The sequence below is a fragment of the Neltuma alba genome, unplaced genomic scaffold, assembly GCF_004799145.2.
Source record: "Neltuma alba isolate B1F8T4 unplaced genomic scaffold, ASM479914v2 tig00013334_pilon, whole genome shotgun sequence".
Classification (NCBI taxonomy): Eukaryota; Viridiplantae; Streptophyta; class Magnoliopsida; order Fabales; family Fabaceae; genus Neltuma; species Neltuma alba.
Genome location: NW_021637608.1, coordinates 195,454 through 212,277, shown reverse-complemented (window position 1 = coordinate 212,277; position 16,824 = coordinate 195,454). Strand labels below are relative to the sequence as shown.

General features: G+C 39.1%; 4 protein-coding genes across 6 annotated transcripts; 3 read left to right on the top strand and 1 right to left on the bottom strand.

Annotated features, from left to right (window-relative positions):
- The first annotated feature begins 2,700 nt into the window (after positions 1-2,700).
- Positions 2,701-5,970, top strand: LOC114736382 (serine/threonine-protein kinase-like protein ACR4). Of its 2 annotated transcripts, none has more exons than XM_028924172.1 (2): positions 2,701-2,868; positions 2,952-5,970. In XM_028924172.1, the coding sequence occupies exon 2, from the start codon at positions 3,008-3,010 to the stop codon at positions 5,762-5,764; it is 2,757 nt and encodes a 918-aa protein (XP_028780005.1). In that variant the 5' UTR covers positions 2,701-2,868; positions 2,952-3,007; the 3' UTR covers positions 5,765-5,970. The 2 variants fall into 2 exon arrangements, with proteins under 2 accessions (XP_028780005.1, XP_028780006.1); XM_028924173.1 differs by having other exon boundaries at positions 2,701-4,172; positions 4,263-5,970.
- A 1,041-nt stretch (positions 5,971-7,011) lies between these two features.
- LOC114736385 (tetrapyrrole-binding protein, chloroplastic) lies at positions 7,012-8,241 on the top strand. The gene is given in 2 exon segments (XM_028924176.1): positions 7,012-7,764; positions 7,767-8,241. Coding segments are annotated over 2 exon segments (789 nt in total). The 5' UTR covers positions 7,012-7,052; the 3' UTR covers positions 7,844-8,241.
- Positions 8,242-8,515: 274 nt separating this feature from the next.
- On the bottom strand, positions 8,516-13,973 carry LOC114736383 (uncharacterized). Of its 2 annotated transcripts, none has more exons than XM_028924175.1 (12): positions 13,697-13,973; positions 12,961-13,037; positions 12,420-12,495; positions 12,265-12,337; positions 12,076-12,127; positions 11,754-11,815; positions 11,058-11,121; positions 10,194-10,254; positions 10,025-10,111; positions 9,597-9,690; positions 9,091-9,195; positions 8,516-8,821 (listed from the first exon to the last, which is right to left on the bottom strand). In XM_028924175.1, the coding sequence occupies exons 1-11, from the start codon at positions 13,783-13,785 to the stop codon at positions 9,103-9,105; spliced, it is 828 nt and encodes a 275-aa protein (XP_028780008.1). In that variant the 5' UTR covers positions 13,786-13,973; the 3' UTR covers positions 8,516-8,821; positions 9,091-9,102. The 2 variants fall into 2 exon arrangements, with proteins under 2 accessions (XP_028780008.1, XP_028780007.1); XM_028924174.1 differs by having other exon boundaries at positions 9,102-9,195.
- Positions 13,974-15,214: 1,241 nt separating this feature from the next.
- Positions 15,215-16,247, top strand: LOC114736386 (uncharacterized). The gene has a single exon (XM_028924177.1). It carries the CDS (start codon positions 15,360-15,362, stop codon positions 15,750-15,752), a length of 393 nt encoding a protein of 130 aa, XP_028780010.1. The 5' UTR covers positions 15,215-15,359; the 3' UTR covers positions 15,753-16,247.
- The last annotated feature ends 577 nt before the right edge of the window (positions 16,248-16,824 follow it).

The window sequence follows — 16,824 nt, the reverse complement described above, 5'->3', positions numbered from 1 at the left end:
GATGACCCCCGAGAGATGCTATTGCTGTCGGTGTCCAGCTTTTGGAACGCCCCGACGTCCAAGTGCAAACCCCCGTGTGCTGTGCTGCGGTGCTGCGGTGACCGTTGGTATTTGCTGCGCCGGGAGAGGGGTTGTTGGCGTCTCAGGTGGAGCAAAATGCACTGACGGCCATCAACGTCGCCCTCACCTTGTCCAACCCACAGTGCCTTGCTCACGCTCCCTTCCCCATTGATAAATGATATATGTTCTGCTTTCTCACGTGTACAGGCCACCTCGCTCTGTATCGTTATCAAATATTCAAATTTACGTCCTTTCCTCATTTACATCACCCTCTTACGGTCTTTCAATGTACAGATCAAGTTGCTACTGCAATTCAGTCTTCGCAAGCACCTCCTATTTCTTTTCTTCAAATCTGGCCTACCCCTGCTCTCATATTGTTTTCTTCATTCGTCATTGCACTGAATTCCACATTGTTCTAGATTCAATGTTTGATGCTCTCACTATCTGTATACTTGGGGCATATTTCCATACCGAAAGCCCAAGCAGGATAACTGTTTCGAGATGTAATTCACAAATCTTGAGTCTCCTTTGTTCTTGCTAGAAAGAATTCCCAATCACTGAGCTGAATTTACGACTTACTTAGTGTGCGCTGCAATCTCCTCTTTGCTTTCTTCACCGTTTACACTTTTGCCGACTCGTGAATCCGGCTCATTATTCATTCAACGGGGTTTGGACTATTTACGCCTTCACTTAGCTGACCCAAAAAAAGAGAACCCCTACTTGCCACGTGGCCTAAATCGATGCCCTGATGGAGCTCCCGTTTCTCAAGTAATTTTTCAACTAAAGTTAAAATGATCTCATCGAAGAAGTATTCGGGGACTCTGAAGGGAACATTATAAACGGAAAAAATGTTCACAGATAATTAAAAATAATATGCGTTGTTCATGAATCAAATAATATCCTTATTTAAAAAATCAGAATAGTTAATTGGTTGGCCCCAAGACTCTTTTTGGCACTAAAATTGACTTTTTTTTTTCTGGGACAAATGAGGACAAGATTGACGGAGGAATCGGCATTAGAGAAGTGTGGTGTGCGTGGCCCAACCGGAGGAATAAAGTAGAAGCAGCACGGTTGACTAACATAGAATAAGAGAAGAGAAGGAAACAAATCCTGAAAATATGGCACAGACAATGGGATAGAGCAGCACAGAATGAATGTAATTGAACAGAACTCCCGTAAGCATGTGCATTTCCAGATCATCACGCCCAAGTCATGTGCCTCAGCATTGTAATGCAGTGTATTTTATTCTTAGCGTTCAGTTTGATCTTAAATATTAAATCTAAATATATTTTATTTCTTATATTTATATTTTTTTTTAAAATGATCTTTATAACAGTTACACGTGTTAAGTGTTTTATCAATAGTAGCTTTAGTTAATGAGTATTTTAGGAAAAATCATACTTATTTATTACAAATAACTAAATTTTTTAATTTATTTAAATTAGTCAACTAATTTTTATATTACACAACGAAGGGAGTAACAAAATACCTAGTAGTATAAACATTTATACCATATCAGACATAAAAAAAACAGAGAAAGAAAAAGCAGCTACATTCAAGTGATTCAACCCCCTCACCGCAGAGGAGGAAGAAGCCACCTTTCCCGTTTCGCGGGGCAAGGGGCAACCTCAAGTTATGGTGTTAACTGTCCCCAGGTTATTCACTCATCAATCAATATCAACAGTAAACCAAGATCTAACATGAAGCTTGCGTATTTAGTGGAGCATCACTCCAAGTAAACAACTTATGACCCAGATGCATATAATGAGGTTTTTAATGGCCCCTTCGCCAGAATTCAAAGCCCCATTTAACCCATTTGTCAACATCAGATGGTGGATAAGAGTGGGTTTCTTCACTCTGTGGTTCGATCCGAATGAGGAAACTATGGCCTTTTATAGACTAATGAAGCAACGGCAGTTTCTTTCACCCTCTCTAGTGGGAGACATGATGCTAACCATATCGTGAAGGCAATACTAAATGCAGTTAATTATCATTTAATACATGTGATTCCTGTTGCTATTTTTGTTCCTGCTTTCTCTCTGCCAGTGAAGTGTCATTAGTCAATCAGTGAATATTTAGGACGTTCATGGATCATTATCCCACGTCCATCGTCCGAATATAGGACATTGATTTTCTAATATATTTCTCCGAACGATGCATGCAATAAGGAGAAAAGATACAGAGACGAGCGATTGAACGATTGAAAAAAGAAGAACGTTTTTACGTGGCGCTGGAACGAATATAACGGAAAAAAACGTCATTGCACCAACTTCGGAAAGCAGAAATAAAATACGATTATAAGATCAAGGGAGCAAGGCAGAATTTAAAATGAAGTAGGGACGCAAGTGTTGTGTTGGGGCGTGTGTGAGAAGTGAGAAGTGAGAAGTGAGAAGCCCAGGAAGTAGTGCCGAGCCACTTTCGCAGCATATAGAGTAATAAAATTAGGGAGTGGTGGCTCAATGTGCAGTAATCCGGCATGAAATGATCAAACTGCATTAACTTCTCATTTAATGCCTACACCTACGCTCTGTCCATACATAGAAACAGCAGTTTCTGCCATTTAATGCCTTCTCTCTCCCCCCCTTTTCTTGCCTGCAACAGCAATGGTCTGCAACCACAACTACCTTCTCCAACCCATCTTTCTCTTTGAGTTCCTTTCAATCAATTCACCTCTTCACCATCATACCATGCAACTTAATGAACACTTCACAAAATCTGAATGTTTATAGAGATCCAATTTATGATCCGGATAATGTCCGTTTCTTTATTCTTTTCAGAATCGTTGAAATTACTGGAGCTTTTTTGATGGTACGTTTTCTTTTGACTCTGAAGTGGGAAGCATAGTTTTCTCCACCTTGATTTCATCCTAAACCGGGTTTCTTACTGAGCAGCCTATACCGTCGGTGAAGGGTCCACCTTTTCTCACACAAAGGAGTGGCTCCGTAGCATGGGATTCTCAGTAAGACATTTCTTGATCTCCTTCTTGAATGTGATCCCATGGCAACCTCGGGTTTTCTTTGCCCTTTCAGTTTTTTTATCGTGTTCATGCTGGTCTGTTTCGGGTCTGGGTTCCATGTCTTCCATTGCCATATCTTACGGGGAAAAAGGTTCTGTCTTTTGCGGCCTGAGATCAGATGGGTCTCATACTGTGAACTGTTACGGATCAAACTCAGCCGTAGTCTATGGAATACCAACCCATTTCCCACTTTTGGGTCTAACCGCAGGTGATGGCTTTGTATGTGGACTCCTAATGGATACTTTCCAACCTTACTGTTGGGGTAGTAGTGGCTACATCGAAATGGGTGTTCCACAACCTATGACGAAAGGAGCAGAGTATCTAGAAATCAGTGCTGGGGATTATCATGTTTGTGGATTAAGGAAACCCTTGACAGGAAGACAGAGAAATATTTCTCTTGTCGATTGTTGGGGATACAACATGACCCAGAACCATGTTTTTGATGGCCAGATTCAATCTATATCGGCAGGCTCTGAATTCAACTGTGGCTTATTTTCCCAGAACAGAACAGTCTTCTGCTGGGGCGATGATACTAGTAGCAGAGTAATCAGCTTAGTTCCTAAAGATAAGAAGTTCCAGAAAATTTCTGCAGGTGGATTTCATGTGTGTGGAATTTTAGAAGGGGTGAATTCCAGAACTATTTGTTGGGGAAGGAGCTTGGGCATTGAGGAAGAAATTGTGGTGAAACGTTCTGGTCAAGGCAACGTTGATTTGGCTCCAAATGAACCTATGCTTTCTGTTGTGGGCGGAAGATTTCATGCTTGTGGTATCAAAAGTAATGATCATGGGGTGATTTGCTGGGGTTTTACTATCAAGGGAAGTACCCCAGTTCCAAGTGGGATTAAGGTGTTCGAGATTGCTGCTGGAAACTATTTTACGTGTGGAATACTTGCTCAGAAATCTCTTCTTCCTTCTTGCTGGGGTGTTGGCTTCCCTACTTCTCTACCATTAGCTGTCTCTCCTGGGCAATGCCAGCCTAATCCATGTCCTCCTGGTTTCTATGAAATTGAACAGCAAAAGGGTCTTTGCAAGTCCTCTGATTCTCGCTTTTGCATGCCATGCAGTGGAGCTTGTCCTGCTGACATGTATCAGAAAAGTGAGTGCAATTATACATCTGACAGACAATGTGAATACAATTGTTCTAGTTGTTCCTCCCTTGAATGCTTCTCCAATTGCTCTGTTTCAGATTCCAATGCTAATATGGCGAAGAAAGATGAGAAATTTTGGTCTTTGCAATTGCCGGTGATGATCGCTGAGATTGCTTTTGCTGTCTTCTTTGTTAGTCTTGTGACCTTAATTTCTGTTTTATATGTTCGCTACAAGCTACGAGGTTGTAGGTGTTCCATAGAAGGATCAAACGTGAAGAAACTTCATGGTAGCAACTCTTCCCTCCAAAAAGAGAACAGCAAAATCAGTCCAGACTTAGAGGAGCTCAAAATCAGGAGGGCTCAAACATTTAACTATGAGGAACTTGAAAGAGCAACAGGCGGGTTCAAAGAAGAATCCATAGTTGGTAAAGGAAGCTTTTCGTGTGTATTCAAAGGAGTGTTAAAAGATGGGACTGTCGTAGCAGTTAAAAGGGCCATAATGTCTCCCAACATGCAAAAGAATTCCAAAGAGTTTCATACAGAACTTGACTTACTTTCCAGGTTGAACCATGCCCATTTACTCAACCTGCTAGGGTATTGTGAAGAAGGCGGAGAAAGGCTTCTTGTTTATGAGTTCATGGCGCATGGCTCCTTGCACCAACATCTCCATGGGAAAAACAAGGCCTCCAAAGAACAGTTGGATTGGGTTAGAAGAGTAACAATTGCAGTTCAAGCAGCTAGAGGAATTGAATATTTGCATGGCTATGCCTGCCCACCTGTGATCCACAGAGACATCAAATCTTCAAATATCCTCATTGATGAAGAACACAATGCCAGAGTTTCTGATTTTGGCTTGTCATTACTGGGTCCAGCTGATAGCAGCTCCCCCTTGGCTGAACTACCTGCGGGAACGCTTGGCTATCTTGATCCTGAATATTACAGACTTCATTATCTTACCACGAAATCTGATGTATATAGCTTTGGCGTGCTGCTCTTGGAAATTCTGAGTGGCAGAAAAGCCATTGACATGCAATACGAAGAAGGTAACATAGTTGAATGGGCCGTGCCGTTGATTAAGGCGGGAGACATCACGGCAATTTTAGACCCAGTTCTAAAACCTCCTCCTGATCTCGAAGCCTTGAAAAGGATTGCAAACGTGGCCTGTAAATGCGTGAGGATGAGAGGGAAAGAGAGACCATCAATGGACAAAGTGACAACTACTTTGGAGCGAGCTCTTGCACAACTAATGGGAAGCCCAAGCAACGAGCAGCCAATTTTGCCCACCGAAGTGGTGCTGGGGAGTAACAGATTACACAAGAAATCGTCTCAAAGATCTTCCAACAAGTCAACTTCAGAAACGGACGTGGGGGAAGCTGAGGATCAAGGATTCGAGTTCAGAGCACCGTCGTGGATCACTTTTCCAAGTGTTACTTCTTCTCAGAGAAGGAAATCGTCGGTGTCAGAGGGGGATGTGGATGGGAAAAATGCAGAAGTGAAGAACTTGGGGAACGTGGGTGGTGGCGACGTTTTGAGGAGTCTAGAGGAAGAGATTGGACCTGCTTCTCCTCAGGAGAGGCTGTTTTTGCAGCACAACTTCTGAGATTAATTTGAGTATCAATTCTCACTGGCGAAGCAAATCCATCGTGTGTATCTGGTTTCTGTGTTTCATTCTCAATTACGTTTCATTTATACAGATCATTGGATGAGACGCTGTAAAAACGTGGTGGTCAAGTAAAGCCATGGACGGTTCCACTGTATTGCCACGCTACGTTAAATTGAGTATTTGGAAATTTTCTCGTGTAGTAAGATCATGTGCAACAGTTTGAGGGTGAATACGTTTTTGACAATTTGGTAGGCAGATTGAAGTCATCATCCATATTTATAATTGACACCAAAGTGACTGCGATTTTGATGTTTGGATTGAACGGCTTTGCACTATCTCATATCAACCGCGAAAAATGGGAGGAAGATAAAAAACCATGCGGTCACGTAACAAGAAAAAGACATGGGATTAACGCTCTTAAACGCGGATGCATTTTATCAAAACAGTGACGATAATATTTTGTTGCGGCGTGATTGAGCCGAAGCTCTATGTTTTGGCTTCAAAGTGATTGCTTACATGATCTTCTCTTATTGCTGCCTCTAATTCTGATATTCGTGCCGATAAGGTGGAGATATCATCCAAGAAATCAAACAAGTTTTCCAAAAGGACTGAGAGGTGCATTTGTTTCATTTGAGGAGAAACCATAACGTGGAAGTGGACTGTCTTGCCAAGAAAGTATTATCTCTTTTGTTTTTTTTTTTGAATTCCAACAGAAAATATTACTCAATAGACAGATATAAACTAATTTGGCCCATTTTGTCTTTTTTCTTTCTATGTAAAAAAGAGAGCATGGGTTCAGTTCACTTGGTTTGAATGTTTTGACCAAAAAGGGCAGATGAGAGAGTAATTGACTTACTTTTTAAAGAAGATATCAGTAGGAGTGTCTTGGTTTGTCTCTAGTTCAAGTTTTTCTTGTCACTTTTATTTAAAAAAGAAGAGGAAGCAGGTATCGAATTATCGTTATTATGAATTTATTTTGTTGTCCATTACTAATAAGTTTTGGTTTCAGTTGAATTCTGTAGCAAACCAAAAAAGAGGAAGAAAATAAAACTAGTGATTTAACAATGGCGAAAGGGACAGGGAGAGAGGGAGATAGGGTGGGGGTAGTGATCAAACCTCACCCGGAGGGAGCCAATGAAAAACTCGTATTATATTGCTTTTGATGAGCCTTTTTTCCTCCTCCTCTTCACATGTTCCTTATCTCTCTCACAATCTCACTCCATCCTCCATACCCCCATCAAAATTTCCTCTTTCCACTCCCCAACTCCGTCTCTCTTCTCGTCTAATGGCTTCCACTAACTCTCTCCACTCCATCCGCCACCGTCACCACCACCACCATAATCTTCCCCACCGCCACCATTCCTCTTCCATTCTCTCTTCCCCGCTCTTCCCCAAAACCATCACCTTCAACTCCTCTGCCTCTCTCTCCTCTTCTTCCACCACCACCACTATCGCCTTCTCTCTCTCCCCCGTCACCTCTTCCTCCACTTCCACCACTCAACCCCTCTCCTTCGACCAACTCCGTCTCCACCTCGCAGCCGGTGACTTCCGCCAAGCCGACGAAGAGACTCGCCGCCTCCTCATCGTTCTCGCCGGCGACGCTGCTCAGAAGCGCGGCTACATCTTCTTCTCTGAGGTCCAATTTATCTCTGAAACTGAACTCAAAACCATAGATGCACTCTGGAGGCAATACAGCGATAACAAGTTCGGGTACAGCGTGCAGAAGAGGATATTTGAGAAAACAGAGAGGGACTTCACCAAGTTTTTCCTCAAGGTTGGTTGGATGAAGAAGCTCAACACGGAGGTGGAACAATACAATTACAGGTCTTTTCCCACTGAGTTCATTTGGGAACTCAATGATGACACCCCTGAGGGTCACTTGCCTCTCACCAATGCCTTGAGAGGGATACAGTTGCTTGGCAGCATTCTCGGCCATCCAGCCTTCAGTGCTGCAGAGGAGGAAGATGACGTTGAGGACACAGCAAGCGATAAAGGGTCACCAGTGGAGTCAAGGATAAGGAGGCTGTGTCGAAGCCATTCACTAAGAGAATCTTCAAACCAGATTATAGCTTCTGATTAGCTATGAGGAGAGCTATACCGGTCACCATACACCCGCTAAGTACACACAAATTAAATTAATAGAACTTGGGTATCCATATCAATTAATTTATTAATGAAAGCTGTTGCTAGATTGTATTGTACCTTTTCTGTTTTTTCCCCCTCTTCTGTCTTCATTATTCAAAAATGCCTATCTTCCTCCATTATCGAAAGGCATCAATGGCGAAGAGAGGCATCGATATCTTTTTTTCTCCTTTTATAGAGGAGTCTAGTGGTGAAAGTGGAAACACAAGGCGCGAATCTATAATGAGACAGGGTATTATTCAATGTGCAAATGAACGTACAAAGGCGAAGCCTGCCTTCTTGTTTTTATTACAGTTGCGATTATAACGGATGCTAACTGTGTTGCTCTTGAACCCTACGTTACCGATGATAGGGCGATGAGTGCCAGGACAAGGTGGGGATCCGCAGATCTCTCTCGTATCTTAATTTTGGCTCCGACTTTTGTTCATGAATCCCTTGTGTTTCAATATGCAATTCAGTCATGATCCATAAATGGGCTTCTTTCCAACCCTATTTAAGAGCAACACTGACGTACTGAGTTACTTCCTTTGGTGGTAACATCAAGACCCGGGCCTTCCGTTTCCTGTAATCCTGTCTCAATCTGATTGACAAGTGAACATAGCCAAAGGTCTGAAAATAATATATATCCCATCCATTTAAAATGTTTTGCCATGTTGAAAGGTTCACGAATGGGTCAGATGCAACTTCAACCAGATAATGATTTACAAAACAGATTATAGATACATTGACCATCTACCCTGCTGTTGTATTTCTTTTCCACCCGTTGAAAACCTAAAATAACAGCCCCCAGAACTATCGCTGAAGAGAAGATAAAAAAAATTTCATCATAGCTGACAGCATGGGCGGTTTTTGATCAATGTAGTTGTAGTTTACAAGACCCATGGCAGAAACCGGATGCGAACTCCTCCAGCCCTGCAATAAACAGCAAAGAGATAAATTTTATTGCAGAACATGTAGAGTTGGAAATTTTCTCTCAAATGTATAGCATGCCTGACTACCCGGTCTTGACAAAAGAAAAGAGGAAAACAATGTAAGCCATGCGTGCTTTGACCATAGTTTCCAGTACGAAAGAATTTTATAGCTCATAGCTCCTGTACTATTCATGCAGTTTTTGCCGTTCATAGTGATGAGAGTTTTTTGAACAAAACTTGGTTAAATTGCAGGAGTTTCCAATGACTTGCCAGGTGCTTACACTATGCACAGGGGCACAGTCTCCTTGTATGCTGATGCGCACCATCACAAGAAAGCGTTGATTGTGCTTGAGTGTACAAACATGATCCTGGATTCTGAAAATAACAGGAAACAACTATTGATTAATATAGTTCATCTCACTTGATATAACTTCCGCCTTGTTTTCCGAATCTTGAAACAATTTACGTTTTGTCACATGGACGACCAAACCCAGAAATTACTGATGAAACAACGAAATAGTAGGGTTCAAGGTCCACAAAGCCATGGAAATTCTCGGAATAATCCATCAATCACCTCTTTTAGTAAATTGTAACATATGCATTTTATGACAACAGGAGGTACAGGACCATAACACTTCAACCTATGTTATATAAACATATAATTATCTGAGTGTACCGTTCCTGTCTGTTTCTGCAACCTAACTAGCCTCTTGTCATAGATCAGGCATTATTCCAATTCAAAACACTAAATTTTCAGAGCATAATTCAATTATTACCAAATGCTTTGGAGCATCATGAACCACTTCAGCAGGTTGATCTGTTCCTATACTTGCTAAGCAAGCTCCCTTGCAAGTCATATATTTCTGCATGCTGCCAGGGGAAAAAATAAAAAGGACTAGTCTATAACAGCATGATATGAAAAGAAAAGCAAACAAATATCTCCAATTTCAATGCTAGTATGACATTCCTTCTTTGCTCAATGCATCATCCACGGCATGGTGGTATTAACAACAGAAGGGATTGGAGATAATTTGTCAAACTTAAAATTGAAAATTGACAATTCTTATCATTGTAAATATGGTCTCGTATAATTACATTAGACATTAGACATCTCAGGCACAGTAGAAATAGAATACAGGGTAGACAATGCCATCAAAATATATCCACAACACAATGTAAAACATAAAGCTCCAGCTCCACTTACATGTCACATTGGTTAAGCACCACTAGCTTATTTGCGACACACGATTGCCCTCTTAACTTGCAAACTGAGTCACATGATTCACCCTGCCTGTCAAACAAGCGATATGAAGTTACAACAAGAAGCAGCAAAGAGTTAAACTGAATGGAACCCCAAAAAAAGAAAAGGTTACCTTCCAACAACAACACTAATGCCATTCAATCTTGCCTCTGGGAGCATGCTATTTATTCCAGCTTTAAAACGAGGAGAAAGAACATTTAATACACACATATATGTAGCTGTAAAATGCACAAAATGATGTATTTGTAGCAAGACAGTAAAAGCCTTTCATCACAAAACCAGCATATAAATTGAATCTACAAAAATAGAAACGCCAAAAAAAGACTTCCTTAATTGAAATTCTGAAAGTTTTTCCGAACACTTATTTTTGTCTCTCGCATCTCCAAAAGGTGCAACAAACTAGTTCCACTTAACAGACCCCACTTTGTAAATGCTTGTATAACTAGAAATGAGAGGGATGGAGGACGAGAAAAACAAGCAATATATCAAGATGTGGACCTTGTCTTGGTATGTTATCTAATCCAATCATCACCTCTCTTCCCGTAATTTGCTCCTCTACCAAATGCACCATTCATTTAAGCCACTTCCTTTTTACAACTTGGCTTAGGAACCAATTTAGGCAATAATCTAACAATTGCACAGGTGATGTAAACGGAAATTCAGTGTATTCAAATGTAAATTGCAAAGAACAATCCAACTAAAAAGTTTAAGGATAGAAAGCTTTTACTTCTCCAGGAATTTATTAATAACCCAACTCAATTTGTAACCATATTGTAGTTCATGTTTATCCTGGGTCTCTCTGTACTGGCGGATACCAAAGGTTTAATGTTAGGTAATTGTGGGTGAAAACTAAATCTGTAACTTTGTAGGTCAAGATATAAGCAGCCTAACAGAACAAAAAGGCACCGGAAAATATTACAAACTCCTATAAGGGTCTTATATTTAGGACCGGAGGAGTATTCTTCTGCAGACTTACCGGAGGAATTTGATGGCAGAAGAAAACAGTGATGGAAGTCACTGAGATAGGCATTTTCATGAACCTGAAAAATATAAGAACTTGATTTTGATATGAGACAGCCAGAAACTATCTCCTTCAAATAAAGCCAGACACTATCAAAACATTTAGTATCAAATTATTTCCATTTTTCCTCATTAGATCTGAGCTACAAGGTAAGCAAAAGAAGCAGACAGACTGTTTGTAAAAAGGACATTTGTTATTCTTCAGTCACTTAAAAATTTCATAGACATATAAATTCCTATTATTCTTCCACATGCCTCGAACACTAATAACCGTTCTCTGACTTCTTTAGGCATGCATGTCCAAAAGTAGGTTTATATACCTCAGTAATTACAATTTGTGAAAATATCAGACAACACAATTTAATTAACTGTGAATAACAAACTACTGAAACTGCTTGTTAAGTATATGCAGACGGGAAACAGTAAACTCTTTCCTTATGAATGCCCAAAACTAGACTTAGTTGTAGGGCCTTCACGCGCTTTTGTCAAAAGGACAAGTCACCAAAACAGGTTTTGTCCACATCATCGCAAACTTGCTAAAGAGGCACCATATACTTCACAAAACGTATAATAGGGTTACAAGAAATCAACATATAACTTCAAGATTTGAATACATCAACAGCTCAATAGCAGGATCACAGAAGCTACTCACCACACTCTCAGAACTATGACGGCATCTCCCAGCACAGTAGTCAAAAACACTTGCATAAGCCCCTGCCAATTATCAAATGGGAGTAAATGTGTTTTACACGCACACACACACATCTACGATTTAGAAGAATCATAGCCATCTAAGAACATTGGGAATTGCCAAGCAACGACTTAAAAACTGAAAAAAAAAAAAACCTCATTGCTTATGCTTATCAAGGGCTGTATGCAGCATTATTATAATAAATATCTCCCTCATCAAAGCAAGTATCTCAGGGCGATAATCACCCCAATGCTCTTTCAAGAAAAGGTTATAGAAACTTTACTTGCAGAGGCTGGCTTCGCAATCTTCACCTTCAATGCATCTTCCTTATTTGTCTGTTCAACAAAATCTATCCACACTTACTCCTTTCTCCAATTGCAATAAGGGAATGAGAGCCAAAAAAAAAAAGGGCAAAAACAAAAACAAAAGAAAGGAAACTAAGACAGGAAGAGAGCAGCATGTAAGGAATTACCCGTGCAGGATTCAAGCAGCATGAAACGCAATATTCATAAGAGTTGCAACATTGTGAAAGAAGATTGCATCCTCTGCAAATAATACCAATGACACCCTGCTAATAGAAAATTCTCATGAAAGCAAGCAGTTTGCAATGTTTTGAGAAGAACTCACTGACAAGAGAATTTCTCCCCAATTTCAGGGCAGCAACGAGACTGTGAATCAACAGATAGAGCATTACACACATAACCTACAAAAGCAAAAAAAATCAGTTTATGTCAGGGTAAGTGAAAGACATAATCAACCAGATAAGTCAAAGATTGCAGGAATTTGCATGCATTAAACAAAAGTAAAGAGTTTCATGTTGTTGAACACAGAACCATGTAAAGAAGCCCAATTTGAAATCTGGTTATGCTATATTTTTGGAGAAGACAGCAGATGAGCAAACATGACATGCTAGCAGAAATTAAAAGGCTACACAGACGATCACGCAATGCACATCAACCATCTAATTCCATGTCTAGTGGTGTATGATATCACTAATTATGAAAAAAGTTGGTGCATAATGGAAAAGGATCGGCCATAACTCATAAGTAACCTTACACATCATCATGCATGAAATTTAATGGACTCGCTTGATATATTGATGATGCTTGTCGCAGCAACAAAATAATATCATATAGAGATCGATGTGATCACAGAAGGAAAAGCTCACCGTTGTCGTCAGAAAGAAGGTATCGTCCTTGGACAGTAGTTTCGCATTGACGTACGACTTGAAACCCAATATCCTTCCTACCGCATTAGGTTGTAACAAGACCATTAAAAAAAGAGGACGATATCAGCATGGAAGGAATTTGCCTCCGCTACATAAGAGGGAGGGGGGAAAGCTATTCAAGCTAGGCATAACAATCAACTCAAGGCAAATATGCAACAAAAATGAGAGATTAGACAGTCAGTATGTTCTCCTTTTATCTCCACTGTTTATGAAGCAGACTCCCTCAATAATTTAACATGCAGAGCAGGTAAAGAAAGAGCAGAGTAAGGTTAAGATAAAAATAATTCCCCATAACTAATTCATCAAATTCATTTCCCAGAAGATCTGAAAAGTACTCAAGGATATCTCAAAATAAAGCAACATTTAAAATAATTAGAAAGAAAACTATGCGAATAGATTTGCACGAGCACCAAGACATTGCAATCATTTCCAAAATCATGACCTTTTTTTTTTCGCCATGACATTCATGAAATTTGGTTTGACCAAGAATAAAGATTTCAAATTGGATATAAAAAACTGTCAAATTGAAAATTTATACATAAATCTCAGAAATTGTCCATTTGAAAATTAGGAGCAACTTATCATCTCATTCTGGATTCTCAGTATCGCAAAAAGAACTTTTTTATTTCAAAAAAGAAAGTAACGCATAACAAGTACATCATACCAATTCGGTTACCTGATTGCAGTAGTTCTTAATGAGAACTGAAAGATCAATATATGCACCAGTATCCAGGGCAAGTGCAGCCAAGATGTAGAGATTCCCATGCGGAACAATCAGAAGTTGTAAATAAAAATCGGAACTTTAATTTCAAAAGAGTGTCAGAATGGCAATGTCCCCAGCCTTCCTTGAGCGAGGTTCGCTTACACCCAGCCTCTCCGCGATTCTTTTATGTGATTACTACTCCGAAGTCCGAACAGGATCAAGCCCATGTCTGGTGGCGCGAGCACTTGTGCTGGGTCCTGCTATGATAATAACTGAAGACGGAAGGGTGAAATTGTAAGAGGACATTTTGCTTTTCCGTTTCCCTCGGTTTCCTTAGAGCGGCTTCTGGAAAAAAAAAAAATTTAAATTTAAATTTAAATTTAAATTTAAATTCAAATTAAAAATAATTATAAAAATATATTAGGATTTATTTTTTAAATATCACCAATTATTATTAGAGTGTAGTAAATAAGAATGATTTAAAAATTTAAATTTTAAAAGTTTCTTTAATTCAGATTTCAATTTTTTCATGCTAAAAAATTAGAAAAAAATCATGCCAACAGACAAAATCCAAAATCATATTTTCAAAATAATCTTTTATTAGTTTTTTTTAACCAACAACAAAAACATGGAAATCAGCAAACTACAATAGGAAACACACTATTCTTTTTTAAAAAATTGAGCTAAAACATACTTTTGATTCTTTAGCTTTACATAAAGTTTTAATTTGATTTTTTAATTTTAAAAAGTAAACTTTTAGTTCTCTAACTCTAGAATCGTCAACAAAAAATAATGATATTAAAATTTTAAATGATAATAAAACATTATCAAATGTTATAATATTAAATTTAATTTTCAAAATAATTATGATTGTTACAAAAAATATCATTTAATATTAATAATTTTAGAGTTAAATAACTAAAAGTATATTTTTTAAAATTAAGGGATTAAACTGAAACCTTACATAAAGTTAAAGAACCAAATATATACTTTAGTCTAAAAATTATTATAAAGATTTTTTATTTTAAAAATATACACTTTTTTCTAAAATAGGGAATGTATCCAATTATCAATGTTGTTTAGTATTTTTTTGTCCTTGATATAAGGCAGCTGATTATTTTAGAGAGATTAAACAAGTTAATTAAATTAGTTATTTATATAAATAGATGTTATATTTTCTAAAATATCTTATTAAACATATGTGTTTGAATTATAAATTGATAATAACTATTTTAACACATGTAATTATTATAAAATTACTTGAAAACAAAATAAATAAAAAGTAGACCGGAGTCTTATAAAACACTAAATTAAAAGCTAACCTAATTTCTATGTTAAAGATCTGCATTACCTTGTAAAGCTTATTGGAAGGAATAATTATTATAATTGGCACATATTGCATGTTTGCCACCACAATAATATTATCAATTTCAATAAAGGTGCAACATTCTAAATTGATCATAAGCAATGATAACGAGAAGATTGAAGTTTGTTATTTTTATTCTGGTCTTTCAGGGATCCGACCATTAAAAAGTGGGGGTGTCAGTCTGTCAGAGGTCGGACTCCGGAGGCGAAACCCGTAACTCGAATGCGTGCTTGAGCCTTGATGGCTTGAGGATATGCCTCGGCACAGAAGATGGCCGCCACCTGCTATAGCCACAACTACTTTCTGCGGCTGGTTCTATCTTGCCGGAAAATCACAGCCCAGGTCACTAATACTTCGACATCATCCATCATAGCCATGGCTTCATCTTCCGAGCAAGAATTCGTTGCCCATTACCGTGCCAAACTCAATCGCTTTCCCAGATCCCATCACTTTTGGGACGCCAAGATCGCCTCTCGGGTCGGCGAGAAGCTAGGGTTCCGCCTCAAAGAAATTGGGGTCAACGCGGTGGAAATTGACGTTCTTGAAGAGCAATCCCGGCCGGTTCATTATCGAATGATGGTCTTACCGCTGTTCGACTCCGTCAAACGTGCCGGTGTGGAGGTTGCCGGAGTCGACAGATTGCCTGGTGGCTTACGACCATGAGTAAGTTTTTTTTTTTTGGGTAAAAATTTGGGGCGTTGTTTTTGGGATTTCAACTAGATAGCGTCGCTGTAGAAACTAAAAGTGGTGAGGTTATTTTTCGTTTCAAAATTTTAAGAGTAGGATATTCAAAATAATTTGGAAATTAATTGTGAAAGATTAGATAGCAACACTTTTCGTTTGGATGTTTCGTTCAACAATTCGGAAATTTCAAATAACAAAAGGGGGGAGGGGAGCGGTTGGATGATTTGTTTTAAAAGCACATGATCATAGTCTTGGACCAATTATTCACATTGAACACAGAAAGTTGTGGGAGTGTGCAGAGAGTCTATCGGAATCTTTAAGGCTCTGACAGCTGCAGGAAAGAGTTACCTTGCTGAGGCATTAGAGATAAGTGATCAGTCAGAAAGTGTTTTTATCTCAAACTACTGCTAGTTTCATATGATTTCATTTTGTATTAGATAAACATCTGGGTCAAGCTTCGTTCTTTTCTTACCATATCTATCCAAGTTTCGAAAGTGTCGGGGTTACTCTCGACAAATGAGTTTTTTTTTTTTTTTGGGGGGGGGGGTTTGAAAAATGGGGGAATTACCGGATTAGAATCCCCATCCCCCTAGACAAATGATTTTTCACTTCAAGAGGTTGCTGTGGGGACAATTTTTAGTTATGTTAGTTATGCGTGACGGATGTTGTTTTGTTCATTATTGGCCTAAAGAAAGATATCATTCTGTTTATCTGTCCTTCCTTCTCCTCAAGGAAGAGACGCAATCACAAAGCCACAGGCCATATTATGACAAACGACGATACCAATGTAGAAGTACTAATAATGTATCTGTGGAAACGGGCCCGAAGACTTTCTTCCAAACCCGGATTCCGATCTACTGTTATTTCCAGTATTTTTTTCCCATCATGAACGAAAAAATTGACTAATGATAATCGTGCTTCGGGCGCTTCCTCAAACCCTGACGAGAAAAGATGGTTTAGACTTTGTGTTGGTGGAAGTGGTGAAGACATGTGTTTCCGGTGCTCAGACATTAATGTCGGATAACTCTGCTCCTTCCTCCTATATTGAATA

What these genes read in the sequence shown, in the direction of transcription:
- LOC114736382 (XM_028924172.1), top strand. Translation starts at nt 3,008, where the DNA reads ATGGGATTCTCAGTAAGACATTTCTTGATCTCCTTCTTGAATGTGATC.
- LOC114736383 (XM_028924175.1), bottom strand. Translation starts at nt 13,785, where the DNA reads ATGGGAATCTCTACATCTTGGCTGCACTTGCCCTGGATACTGGTGCAT. An exon ending in TCTGCCATCAAATTCCTCCG is followed by an intron (nt 10,255 to 11,057) that starts GTAAGTCTGCAG and finishes CTCGTTTTAAAG; the next exon opens with CTGGAATAAATAGCATGCTC. An exon ending in ATGATGCTCCAAAGCATTTG is followed by an intron (nt 9,196 to 9,596) that starts GTAATAATTGAA and finishes TGTTATTTTCAG; the next exon opens with AATCCAGGATCATGTTTGTA.
- LOC114736386 (XM_028924177.1), top strand. Translation starts at nt 15,360, where the DNA reads ATGGCCGCCACCTGCTATAGCCACAACTACTTTCTGCGGCTGGTTCTA.